The following is a 13456-nucleotide window of genomic DNA, read 5'->3' on the forward strand; positions in this document are numbered from 1 at the left end:
CTGGAGAGTGAATCGGACCATTCATATGGAAATGGGTGGTGAAGAAAGGTGAGAAAAAGGAAAGGCAAGCAGAGTCAAGGGGAGTTTTTTCTTTCTAGGTAGAGTTTAACCTGAACATAGTTATGCCTTATTTTGTTGTTAATGGTTTTTGGCTTAAGGGAAGGAGCCAGTCAAGGAAGGGGTGAAGATAAAGGGAGATCAGAGGAGTTAGGAAAGAATGGGATGAATCGGGAGGTAAAAGAATGAGTCTGGAGCCCTGGCTGGCCTAGCTCAGTGGATTGAGCGCGGGCCTGTGAACCAGACGATCGCGGTTCGATTCCCAGCCAGGGCAGATGCCTAGGTTGCAGGCCGGTTCTTTGCAGGCCAACTACCAGCAGGGGACGCACAAAAGGCAACCATACATTGATGTTTCTCTCCCTCTCTCCTTCCCCTCTAAAGATATATAAATAAATAAAATCTTTTAAAAAAAATGTTTAAAAAAAAAAAAAAGAATGAGTCTGGGACAGGTTACAGGTCTTCACCTGGCAAGGGGGCAGGGGCAGGTTGAGTGACTTGGGGACCTAACTGAAGGACGTTCTCTCTTAATGGCCCCTATGACCCTGTGAAAATATGGTGCCCTATTTCAGTTTGCCAAACCTATTTACTTACCTTCCTTGACTAAAGAAGAGATGAGGAAAGAAGAGGTTTCTCTTTAGAAACACTAGCTACTGTGTATATTACGCTAAATAAAACAGAAGAGACGGGGATATAGGTGCAAGAGAATCGGCCACGCACAGTTCCTTCGAATGAGCCCAGGGAGCCACAGGGCTGCAAAGGGTGACCTACACTCGTCACACTGGACCAAGAGCCCCATGAAGGCAGGGCACGAGCGTCTTGTCTACCGCGGCCTCTGTGACGTCTAGTTCAATGCCCCACCCTTGGCACGAGCTCAGTAAGAGTTTGTTAGACAAGTGAAGAAAAAATTCAAACAACTGGGTTTTTTTTAGCTTTTTGACCAAGGTTAAAAATGGTGTTTTCATGGGCATGTGGTCTGTAACCTACAAGGTTACACAGGGCCCCCTGCTCGGCTTACCTGAAGTTCTGGATCGTGGTTTTTCTTTCTGAAAATATGCTTCGTACTCTCTGTAGACAATCTTCTTAAAGAAACTTGTAGAAAGATTCAAACTGGAAATAAAATACAAAAATTACTTTGGAAGGTATATATGACATCTATTTCTCACACTGCAAGAAAAGGGTCTCTCGTGTCCTCAGACTTGTACCAGAAATAATAGCACTTTCAAGTGTATTTTGGAGACCCAGAGTGTTCTAAATATGAAGAATAAGTGAAGTTGATAGAAATAATTATCACTCCCTTCAAGAATATTCTGTTGTGGTCATTGTTCTATCACAAATTAAGTCTGCCCTAACTAATCCTGTTATTAAATCCATTTAGTAACTAAATCCATTTAGTTACTAAATCCTAACTAATCCATTTTCTAAAGAAGATTCCAAGATCACAGTGGGAACCCAAATTTTAAATTTTTAATTTTAAATGATTAAAAGTATGACCCAACCTTTTATGACTAAATATGTAGGCTATTTCCAGCTGGTTAATCCAATACAGTGGTGAGCTACTGGGGACACTGTGAAGAGCTGTTTTTGCTTTGGTGGGCCCTATTTCCGGTGGAGAAGTTGGATATGGCTCACGGAGTGAAATCCGTGGCATTCATTCTGGGAACAAATAAGCAAGTGAAAAACACGAACTCTTGGAGAGCTGAAGTAACTTGTCCAAGGAGAAGCTGTCGAAGAACGGCAGAGCCAAGACTGGCCAAAGAGAAACTATTGGATTCTTGGTAAAGAGGTCATGGGGGCGGGGGAGGGGGCGGGGGGGCGGGGGGCAGTGCCCGGATAACTTCCCCTCGCTGTCTTTTGTGTCTCCGAGGAGGCAGGGGTCCTGGTGTAGGACCATTCAGAACAGGTTCATAATTTAAGCAGCCATACCTACAAGGTTAGATTTTTTTTTCACATGAAAGCACTAGAGAGGAACGACATGCTTTGAGGCTCAAACGTCTTGAGACTTGGTCTGGGTTAGCATTCTATGCTTTTGACTCAATAATTGATACCAGAGAAGCGACTCTTCCCAGAATTCTGGAAAAGCAGCCACGGAGTGAGAGGGCAGGACACCCAGCGACAGCTCCCTCTGGCTCAGGATGTGACGCAGGCTTTCGCCCTGTGGGACTCTGCCTCCGGTTTTGTGCCTCCTACTGTTAGCACCGACCAGGGGTGACAGACCAAACGTCCAAGCCTGACCTCGGAGGCCACAGGCAAGACAGCCAGCCAGGCAGTGTCCTGCCCGGGAGCCGGGGAGATCATCGCTGGACGGGCCCTTCTCTCCCTTGGGGCTGCAGTTAATGGCAGCTCCCTAGCTGTGGGGGTGGCCTGGATTATCACCTTGAAGTGCAATACTGAAGATGATTTCTTTGAAAAAGTGGGATTTCTCATTATTACAAGACCGAGGGATATAAACACGGCCCTCCAAAAACACCCACACGGGGAAAATTTTAAAAGGGTTAAGGGTATACCTGAAAGACTCTTAAAATGTTACAATATCTCTCCGTAGACCGCTTGGTAATTGTAAAAGAGGAACACATCTTTTGCAATCATTCAAAGATGTGATGTTTAGTTAAAAAAAAAAATTGAGTCACACCAAGAAGCTTACCATGAAAACAAGTAAAAATAAAACCAACTGGAAATATTGAGTGGGTCCTAAAATTTGTCTCATGTCTGGGAAGTCTTATTTTTAGCCTTTCAATTAGAGGGAAAAAAAATGTCTGCAGCTCAAAGATAGACTTTTGTTATTTAAACCTCCCCTTTAATAGTGTTGTCTCCCAAGCCTCGGGGTAGACCGCACACTGCGGGGTGATTGAGGGGGGACGACGAAGAGTCAGATGAAGTAGAAAAGGGCGAAAGACTAAAAAACGTTGCCTTTTCACGGACTGGCAGTGTTCTGAAAGTCATTTACAAGAACACAGCAAAATGAGGGCAACTGCTACTGGATAATAATAATAATCTGCTCACGGCGAAGTACAGGGGGAATGCCCGTCCTCAGTGTTAGACGATGAAGCTAGGCAGAGAATGGGGTAAATAATATATAACTAGAACTTCCATAAACACACCAGCCTTCTAAAATGCTAGACCCGGAGGCTACAGGAGGCTAAGGAGGGGGTGGGTGCCTGGTGGTGTTGAATCGATCAATAGACGAAACCAACAATCAATTGTACTAACAAAACCGTGTATCAGCCAACTCTTGCATGCAGCATCTAGCTGAGTATTTCCTACATCCTCAGAGTGATAAACTGTATGATTGGAGGCAGGATGAGCAAAGGGAATGCTGTCTAAAGAAGCAGACCGTGCTCCCTGGGGAAGCCGGTCGGGGACACGGTGCCCGCCTTACCTGTTATCGGGGAGCTCAGGGTGGTAGTTCCAGCTGATGCCCTGAGCCGCCACATAGAACTGCCTCAGCCGCGCCGCTTCAGCCCCCGTGCTCCCCCCGCCTGCCCAACTGGAGCCCAGCACCACCAGGACCCAGAGGCGTGGGCAGCCTGGGGTCATGGTTCCTTTTCTGGCTACCCCCAGGGCCTGGACAGAGGTCGCCTCCGCCACCGATCGAGCCGCGTCGCCGCGTGTCCGCTGCAGCGAGCTCTGGGAGGCTGTGGGTGGCAGTGTCCTCCCCTGCAGCTTCCCCAGGCGGGCTCCTTGGCCCGCGGCCTCCGTCTGTCCCCGCCTCCGAGGGCCTTTCCAGGCAACGCGGTGGGGAGGGCGGAGGAGGGGGCATGCCGCTAGGTCACTGCCCTGGGTGACGAGAGGTAACCAGAGGTAACGGGGAGGGCAACCACTTTAGTGCCTGTTTTACTACAGGTGAGGAAAGGGCGGGGCTCGGAAGCTCCCGCAGGTGGGGGCGTGCCCAGGGATCCACACACCAGGGGCAAAGCTGTATCCCTACGCTTCCAGATACTGTGCTACAGCTGCAGCCCCTCACCCGCCCCCCTTAAAAACTGCCAGGGGCGAGGTTCACACTCATCAGACCCTCCGGAACTTCCCGTGCCAGGGGGCCCACACCTTTAACCCCAGCACTCTCCTGCTCTGAGGAAAGGGCCTTGTGCACTGCTCCCCGGCACAGAAATGTGTCCCCAGGTGGTGAGGAAGCCAGGGGACAAGCACCTGGCCAGGACCACATCACTGACTTCTGCCTACACACAGTTCTGCCTTGACAAGGTCCTGCCCCCAGGAGTGTGGCTGAGAGAGGCAGCAGACCAGGCCTCAGCTCCCCTCCATAGCTGTGTGCATCCTCCTGGACAAGGTACTCAACCTCTTCGGAGCCTGGGTTCGCCATCTACACTGTGGGGCTGATAACAACACCTTTTCCCGATAGAGTTGGAGGGGGCGGGTAAGAAAATACTGCAAAACGCGTCCTTCCCTGTGGTCGGAAAGGGCTGAGAACGTGTTTGTTACTAGGATCCTATTTTTCCTGCCTCTGGGTCCTTTCTGTGTCTCCGATGATCCGTTTCAAACTGCCTTGGGATTGCGTTTTGCTGCTGAGAAGCAGCAGAGAATTGTGTTGTCTGAAGCATCAGGATGACTTGTCCCAAGTTCCCCGCATCCACGGGACACCTAAGCCTCTGTCTTAAGGTTCGTCCCCGTGGATTGATTGAATTATCACCCAGCGCCTCATGTGGGGTCACGAGGATGCCAGGCTCCTGGGCAGCTTTGCCCCCTACACACAACCTTCTGCCTTTGCTGACGTTATTCTACCAGCTTAGAACGCCCGTTCTGTCCACTCCGAGTTCTACTATCCCCTTGACCCTGGGCCCAAGTGTGCTTGTCCATCTCATGAGCTTCTACAACACTATTCAATAGCAAACCGTGTTGATTTCCCTCTGGCACTTTGGGTGGGTGTCTGTCATCTCCCCAACTACACTGTAAGCTGCTCAGGAGCAGAACACCCCTGTGTGTCTGAAATATCAGGCTCCGGGGGAGCTTCTGCAAAGTGTGATTCAGACTCCGGAGACGAGGCTGAGGACTGCTGTCCTGTGAGACCGACCCTACGTGGTTGGCCATAGGGGAGACTAGCGACAGTGTACCGGAGCACCGTGTCCCCCAATCCCAAACCTGCTACCGAAGTTCTAGCAAAATTCTTGTGACCTTGAATTAGACGGCTTCACCATTTTTATTTGCACGTTTGCCTGTGTGTCGTTCAGTCTGCGTGACATGTCCATGTCCACTGCCTCCCATGTCACGNCTACACTGTAAGCTGCTCAGGAGCAGAACACCCCTCTGTGTCTGAAATATCAGGCTCTGGGGGAGCTTCTGCAAAGTGTGATTCAGACTCCGGAGACGAGGCTAAGAACCGCTGTCCTGTGAGACCGACCCTACATGGTTGGCCATCGGGGAGACTAGCGACAGTGTACCGGAGCACCGTGTCCCCCAATCCCAAACCTGCTACCGAAGTTCTAGCAAAATTCTTGTGACCTTGAATTAGACGGCTTCACCATTTTTATTTGCACGTTTGCCTGTGTGTCATTCAGTCTGCGTGACATGTCCATGTCCACTGCCTCCCATGTCACGGAGACCAGAGAGTGGCATCGTTTGCCTCTCTACCTGCGATTGGCTCCAGATGACGGCCGTGCGACTTCCAACAACCGATTGATTGAAACTGCGATTTAAAGAGTGTGTGAACCATGCCGTTCTTCCCTGGAGAACGTTCCGGTGATGAAGACCCTCGGTGCTTCTCCGGTTTTCTCCTTGTGGGGAGGTGGTACGGCATATACTTCCTGACTGGTCAAAGGGTCAGATGGCGGAGGGGACAGTGGTGGCTCTGAATTACATCGAGGTAAACTAAGTGATGGGCACAGACCTCACCGAACGAAACATCAGATGATAGAACGTGGCATTTGGGGGGAAGCCTGGTAATCACAAGTCTGAGGATCGTCTCTGGGGGACAGGGACAAGTGGGGGGGACCAGGGGCAGTGGCCTGTGCCTTCCTGTCTTCATCTTCAGTCTCCCGCAGCGTTCCCTTGGAAGCCTCCGCAGCAGCGGTCTAAGAGGCGCCACCAACAGCCGCACTGGAGACCCCTGAGACCTACGGACATTTCCTCCGGCCAGAGACACCCGTCCTGACTTCCAAAAAAGTGCAGGATGCCTCCCTCCATCCCCAAAATAAAGATGCGCTTTCACGTCTCCACAGTGTGGTCTTCTGGTGACTCAGATGCTCCAGTCTTCGGCTAATTGGTATTCCCAGCGACAGCCAGAGCAAAGCCCACAGGCCGCGGCCCGCTGGCTGCGGAGGCTTGTGCTGGAGGCAGGGGAGAGGTGGAGCAGGAGTGGGGGTGGGAGGGGAGTGTGGGCCCGGGGCACAGGCCCTCCGCTCTGGCCCAGAGCGGATCCCGAGGAAGTGCCATGTCCTTCGCTCACAAGTATTTACAGAAAACTGCAGCAAACACACTCCAGTTCGTCAAGTTCAGCAGGAAGCCTGGCGTTCAACCACAGGGACCTTCTGAGGCCGGGTGACCAGGAGAAGGACGAGTACTTGAAAACGAACCAAAATAAATTAAAATAATTACATTCACCCCCCCCACAAATAAACAAAAGAAAGAAAGAAAGCTCTCATCATATCTGTTCCCTGAGGCCCAATTTAATCTTTCTGGATTCCAGATTTTCTGCCACCTAGGCTACTTTTCGCAAGAGACCCAGCTCCCCACCGAGCCATTTGGGAGAGAGAAGGGACCAGGCTATTTCCGTTTGCCCGGCAGGCGGACACAGGGCATTGGCTCCGGGAAAGTTTGTAAAGTGCTCCCAGCGGTCAAGACGTCTGGCTATCAAGCCACTGTGTCCACACCACCCAGGGGTCATGAGAGGGCATGCCACCCATCCTGACATAAGTGACGTCTCACTAGACCGTGGCTGCCCTGGAAGAGATGGAAACCCTCGCATGGACCTACTTTCTGTTGTCGCTCCACTGCCATACCTGTCCCCTGGGCCAACGCAATCTCCTTCATGGCTTGACATTTTAATACACATGTAAAATTTAACTCACGATTATATGAAGAAAAGTCAAGCTTTAAAATCTTCCCCTTCCCCCTACTGTTCTATTCCCTTTAAAAAGGTCATCGCAGGTAACTTACCTTAAGGGCTCGGGTCGAAGGCAGCATTCGTAAAAACTCCGTATGTGCCCAGTTGGCTAAAGAACAGAAACGCAATGGTGACCGGCCGTACAGTGCTTAGCTCCTGACCACAGTCTAGCATATAGTTACTCCAGGCTGTGGGTTAGTGCCCACCCCTGGAATTCTGCTCTCACAGCGGGGGGGTCGGGGGTTGGGGGGAGAGGAGAAATGCCAGTGAGGTTTTCTAGACCCCACTTAACTGCTCTGGGAAGTCAGCGCTGCACTTCGTCATACCCAGGCGAACCTGTGGCTGTCGCCATGGGTACGGAATGCCTGCTATGCCCCTGCAGGGCTGCAGGTTCTTATGGTGAGAAGAAATCCTTCTCACATCCCCAGCCTTGATTCCGGATCACCTGGCAGTGGTGTTCAAAGTGTGGTAGTAGTGCCCCCTCGAGGCACTTTTAAATTTTCGTGATGATCAAGAAATCTGTTGACACTGAGAGGCAGGGACCAGGACCCGGGATATCCTGATATGCACAGGAAGCAAAAGAATCGTCCTACACTCCGTCCACCTTCAGAATACGTACGTAATATTCGTGTAGGCAAAAACCTCTGAGCCCTGAACGTCACTGCTTTACATAGAAATAGTGGGGGGGGTTTTTGTTTTGTTTTTTGTATCTTCTAAAATGCCACTGCCACGTGACTTGAAGGGAAATTTTAACCGGTTTTATTCCAACTTTTTACCAGTTGTCTGTCATTTTAAAAATCAGGTTGGCAACAACTCTGGAGCCTTTTGGGCCCCTCTTACAACCTCCTGTCTGCCGTCCTCTGCGGCCGGGCCTCCCTGGTGGTCCCCCCGAAGGTGTATGCCTGGACGGCCTCTCGGCGTCCACTGGGGTACCCAGCACCCCAGTTCTAGCAGTTATGCCTGCTGTTTCTCCTTCACACTGTGTTGAAGGCAAAGGGGAACTAGCCAGAACATAGCTGTAAGGAAGCAAAAGGTGTTTTACTAACTAATGCAAAGAGGCTCCGGGACACACCCGAAGAGCGGGGTGTGTTCCAGGATGTNGAAATCCTTCCCACATCCCCAGCCTTGATTCTGGATCACCTGGCAGTGGTGTTCAAAGTGTGGTGGTAGTGCCCCCTCGAGGCATTTTTAAATTTTCGTGATGATCAAGAAATCTGTTGACACTGAGAGGCAGGGACCAGGACCCGGGATATCCTGATACGCACAGGAAGCAAAAGAATCGTCCTACACTCCGTCCACCTTCAGAATACGTACGTAATATTTGTGTAGGCAAAAACCTCTGAGCCCTGAACGTCACTGCTTTACATAGAAATAGTGGGGGGTTTTTTTGTTTTGTTTTTTGTATCTTCTAAAATGCCACTGCCATGTGACTTGAAGGGAAATTTTAACCGGTTTTATTCCAACTTTTTACCAGTTGTCTGTCATTTTAAAAATCAGGTTGGCAACAACTCTGGAGCCTTTTGGGCCCCTCTTACAACCTCCTGTCTGCCGTCCTCTGCGGCCGGGCCTCCCTGGTGGTCCCCCCGAAGGTGTATGCCTGGACGGCCTCTCGGCGTCCACTGGGGTACCCAGCACCCCAGCTCTAGCAGTTATGCCTGCTGTTTCTCCTTCACACTGTGTTGAGGGCAAAGGGGAACTAGCCAGAACATAGCTGTAAGGAAGCAAAAGGTGTTTTACTAACTAACGCAAAGAGGCTCCGGGACACACCCGAAGAGCGGGGTGTGTTCCAGGATGTGGTGTAAGAGCAACAAGGTTAGTCAGGCAGATAGCCATCTGGACAGTTACTAGGGAGGGAAATTTTACCCCTGTGCACGAGCTCAACTGACCAATCAAGTAAAGGAGCACGAGCCAGTGCACGAGTTAACTCACCAATAATCAGTGACCCTATTGTGCCCCTGAGCCAACCGCTAACTGCCACATCTGCTTCTGTATCCAGCTTGCTTGCACGCCTCCTTAAGACCCTAAGCCTGTAAGCGTTTGGCGCGACTCCCGTTTGCAGCCCCTGCGGGCACCCTGTCTCCGGACACTTTGGAGGGTTCGCCCCTGCGCAGGTTAAACTTGGCCAATAAAGTAACATCTTTGGAACCCCGAAAGTCTCCGACATTTGTTCTCGCGGTTGGTGAATGCAACAACTGTAGTTATGATGCCGACTGGTTTTTAAAAGCTTGTGTAGTTAGGGTATATTATCCGTGTGCTTTAATTCAGAATTCAAAAGCTTTGTCACAAGGAGGGAGTGTTACATATACTCATTCTGACCTGTTATGGTGGATTAGGAAGTCGGACTAGAAAAATTAACTCGGTCATAAAACATCTCCTTCTTACCTCTGAGGGTTCAAGGGGCTTCTCCCATCATCTGAAATAAGCAGGACACAAATGATTGGTTTAAAAGAAGAAAACAAGGTGAAGGGGGAAGGTCATCCGTGATGGGAGTCACTGGGGAAAGCCAGCCGGCGGACTGATTATCAGACGGACTCATTAGAAGGGGCGGATTGGGAACCGTGTCTCCCTGAGGGGTGGGACCTGCCTGTTTTAGGCTAAAACCACACATTTGCCCACGTGGCTCCAGGGCCCTCATCTTCCTCCTCTTCCCTGTCAGTCACCACCTCCCCTCCCGTGCCTGGTGCCTGTCCGCCTTCAGCCCCTTGACTGGTTTTGGTGGTTGTTGAGATCGCTGGCCCTCAAACCCCATCTCCTTGGCACTCGTGGTCGGTCCCCTCTCGTTCATCCTGTGTCACCCTCCCTGAGCCATCAGGTGGCAAGTTAGTTACATAAATGAGCCCACCTCAACGCAACCGTGACAGTCCCCCCTCCCTGGTAACACACGTAAATAGGGGCCTCCTGTCTTAACCCTGACCGTGAACTCTGACCGTGGAAACTTAAGACTCGGCAGCAAGCCTGTCGGTTGAAGCATCTCATGGCTAAAGGGTTTTTAAACATTAGGTCAAATGAAGATGACTTAGTATATTTAGTCCAGAGCATTACTGAGCCTTTAATGTGATAATGAAGTGCATTCCGAATTAGAAAGAGAATATGGTAGGCAGCCTCGTCCTGTTCTTTGACCACAGAATCCTAGAAAGTTTAAAATCAAGTGGGGACAGGTCAAGGGAAAGTTCTCACAAATAAATTTATCTTTTTAAAAAAGATTATTGGGGAATGAGTGGCTGCGGGTCCCTCTCCCTGGTTCAGAGGGTTCCCTAGAAATGTCTCCAAACTTGAGGAAGAACCTGGGGAATATGCAGGAAGAGTTTGGTCCCCACGCGGTTTGCCTAAGTGAGCCCGGTCACTGCACGGAGGGACTGGGTGGGGTCTCTGGTTTTTAAATAGCGTGGCTCTTTGTCTATTGTCCCACTCACCTGCGCACAGGAAGTACATGGAGGGACTTTAGAAAATGAGCTTCAACACAGTGACAGCCATGTGGCCTGAGGGAGCGTGAGAGTGGTTGAGACTGGGAGTGGGAACTCTTTAGCTGAGGACAACTGCAGACAGAGCCGCTACTACCGGTGACCTGGAGTTGAGCGCTCAGACTCCTCCGATGCCCCTGGTCGCTTTCCTCCAAGGAAGAGCCTCATTTGCTTATCAAAAGAAGTTTCTGAACTTAGGGACAGGCTAAGCCTCCGAGGCAGAGAAAGGGCGTTCTGACCCTGAAGAAATGGTTCCCTTCGTAGTTTCCTAGGCCAGAGCTGGTTTTTGTAGAAGAGTCTGATAAACACGGTTTCCCTGAGAGAGTCTTCCGTCCCTTGGGTCCCCCTCCCTGTGTCAGCCCTGCATTAGCTTCACAAGTGTCCACGAGTGTCCTTGAGTGTCCACGAGCACACACACCCGATTAGCTCTCCACCCCCAGGGCGGGAAGAGGGCAGAGCTCTCTGTCCCCATAGCTTCATGTCTCCCCTCCCCCACCATCTAGATGCACCAAACTGCTGAACACAGCACTTCCCCAGCGGGTTCAGCCTCTTAAGTCTTTTCCTGCCTCATTCCCTGGCCGGAACGCTGTTTCTACTTCTGTCCCCTCCATGGCCAAATTCTTCTTTAATCTTCAAAGTTAAGCCTTTAAAGACCCTTTCTGACCCATCAGTCTGGGTGGGACCCCTCTGTTTTGCATTCCAGTGACACTCGGGTTTCGTGCTTGTCCTAGCCCAGTGCTACCTGCACGGTTTCCCTCGGCCAGCTCTCCTGCTGGGTCACCAGGGACCATCATTCTGGGGCCCACCCTCTACACAGCAGATCAGAGGCCCCGAATGCCAGTGTGCCTCTGGAGGGGCGGAATGCTGAAGAATTCAGGTTTCCAAGCCCAGTTTTCAGCTCCCCTATGTGAGGACCTGTATTTGTATCAAGTTCTTCATTTCTAAAAAGGGGGGTTCCCCCAGGCAGTCAGCTCACAAGAGCACTTCGCTAGGCCCTGTTTTCTTCTGATGCAAATGTTTTCAACCTTGAACGGCTGAAGTTGCCGCTTTCTTGGCCCCACCCCACCACCCACCCCCATCGCACAAAAGAAGGAGAAAAGAAGACTCTTTCCTATTTACCTTTCGATCTGCAACGCCTTCTTAGCAGAGCCAGGAGGGTCCCACCTATTGCCAAGCCTGTTGCAGAGGCCACGGCGCCCCCAAAGTAAGTCAGAGTTTCCTGGACAGTCAGGGGCCCCCCTGCAAAGCAAACACACACGCGTGCAAGACTTAGAAGTGTGCTGTGCAAAAGGCCGTCTTCCCCGAAGGGTCCCATGAATTCTGAGAGGTGAGAGCAAGTAGGGTCACTTTGGAAGCCATAAACCACCTTTTATCCCCGATGCTTAAATATCAAACGCAATTTTCAAAGGAGTCAGGGTAAGGATGTAATAAAAGGAATTAAATGATTAAATGGTAGACATAAGGAATAGAAGTTCGGGCAGATAAAGGAAACCGTGGGTAACTTTTGTTGTAATCAAAAATATAGCTATAGAATGAACATTAGTCATGATAAGCTGTAGAGAAAAAAATTTTTTTAAAGGATGGATGGATGAAATAAAGCTTATAAACAGATGGAGCTTAATTAAGGGAGATCTGTGGTATTTTCAGTTTTTAGAAATATGTGATAAAGTTCTCCCGAGATGAATTAGGAATCTGCATAAAATAACCTTCAATTTAAAACAATTTGAGATGAGGTCACGTGGTTCAGGGTGGCAAGACCGTAGACAGTTTAAAAACAATTTGAAACTTCAAGGTGTATTACCACCCCCAGATTATAAAGAAATGAAAGGACTCATTTCATAAATCTCAGCTGTGAAGAAGTGGCCATTGTCTACACAAAGTCATTGATTTTAGTCCCTTCTGCTCTGTATAAGGAAAGAAATTGCCTCATTGATTCATTGTGAAACATTCATTAAATGCAGGGAAAACCCAATGACGGAAAGTGAGACCCACAGAAACACACAGAGAAGAAACACCGATTTCACTCTTCTCCGCATCAGTGTGCCTTCCTGAACCACAGCATCACCATACCTTGGCAGGTGGGCATGGCTGTGGACCACTGGCCTGTGTGTTGGCATGCTGTCCTCGCCGAGCCGTTAAGCAGTTGTCCTTCTGGACAGTGGAAGGTGCAGGTTGACCCATAGCTGAACTGTCCCCAAGGGTTTGAGCAGTTCATCAGTAGTGTTTCCACCATGGGCAGCTCGGAGCATTTGACAGCTGCAGGAAAAGAAAAAAAAAAAAAGAATTCAGGAAAAACAAACATGCACAATGAAGGTGAAAGAGACCCTGGTTTCCTCGGCAACGTGGCTAGCTTTGCGGCAGGGGAGACAGACTGCACGAGGGCCCAGAGGAGACGAGGCCCTCCCGACACGCATGCTGGTGCCCCCAGCGTCACACAGGCACCGGGATTACCACACGGACGATGAGAGCTGAAGAGCTGGGTGGGCACAGAGCAGCCCCCAACACACACCTGCTAACGGATCCATCAGCCTTGCTACAAAAACACTGTAGTTTCACTTCTCAAAAATGCTATTGTCTAAATGGTATCACAGTTGGCACTTACCTGGCATGTCCACATGTGTTATTAAATATTAAAAATTGTTAAAATATTTAGTAAGCATTCAAGCACCACTGGACTCAGGAAGGTTGGAAGAGGTAGAGACCACCACTCTCTTGAAACTATTTTTTTTCCAGGAACTTCAAGTTACGCATCCTAATTTGTGAATAGGAAGCTGAAGCTCAAGAAATTAAATGAAATTCAAATAAACAGTGAGCAGTAGGGACATTTGCAAAGCACTGTGCTGGGCTGTGGGGGGGGGGGCGGGCAGAAAGATGAAATGACATGTTT

General features: G+C 50.0%; 2 protein-coding genes across 4 annotated transcripts in view; both read right to left on the reverse strand.

Annotated features, from left to right (window-relative positions):
* Positions 1–3708, reverse strand: part of F5 (coagulation factor V) — a 53822-nt gene extending 50114 nt beyond the window's left edge. For all 3 annotated transcript variants that reach the window (XM_037034894.1, XM_037034893.1, XM_037034892.1), the window contains exons 1-2: positions 3434–3708; positions 1073–1164 (exon numbers count right to left, since the gene is read on the reverse strand). In XM_037034894.1, the coding sequence (XP_036890789.1) occupies positions 1073–1164; positions 3434–3591 (250 nt within the window). In that variant the 5' untranslated portion in view covers positions 3592–3708. The remainder of the gene's footprint in view (positions 1–1072; positions 1165–3433) is intronic.
* A 2659-nt stretch (positions 3709–6367) lies between these two features.
* SELP (selectin P) overlaps positions 6368–13456 on the reverse strand; it is a 35361-nt gene continuing 28272 nt past the window's right edge. The window contains exons 12-16 of the mRNA XM_037035152.1: positions 12640–12825; positions 11689–11808; positions 9491–9521; positions 7162–7217; positions 6368–6565 (exon numbers count right to left, since the gene is read on the reverse strand). Of these exons, the coding sequence (XP_036891047.1) occupies positions 7163–7217; positions 9491–9521; positions 11689–11808; positions 12640–12825 (392 nt within the window). The 3' untranslated portion in view covers positions 6368–6565; position 7162. The remainder of the gene's footprint in view (positions 6566–7161; positions 7218–9490; positions 9522–11688; positions 11809–12639; positions 12826–13456) is intronic.

Source organism: Sturnira hondurensis, unplaced genomic scaffold, assembly GCF_014824575.4.
Source record: "Sturnira hondurensis isolate 20B ecotype Veracruz unplaced genomic scaffold, ASM1482457v3 Scaffold0022215, whole genome shotgun sequence".
In the NCBI taxonomy this organism is placed as follows: Eukaryota; Metazoa; Chordata; class Mammalia; order Chiroptera; family Phyllostomidae; genus Sturnira; species Sturnira hondurensis.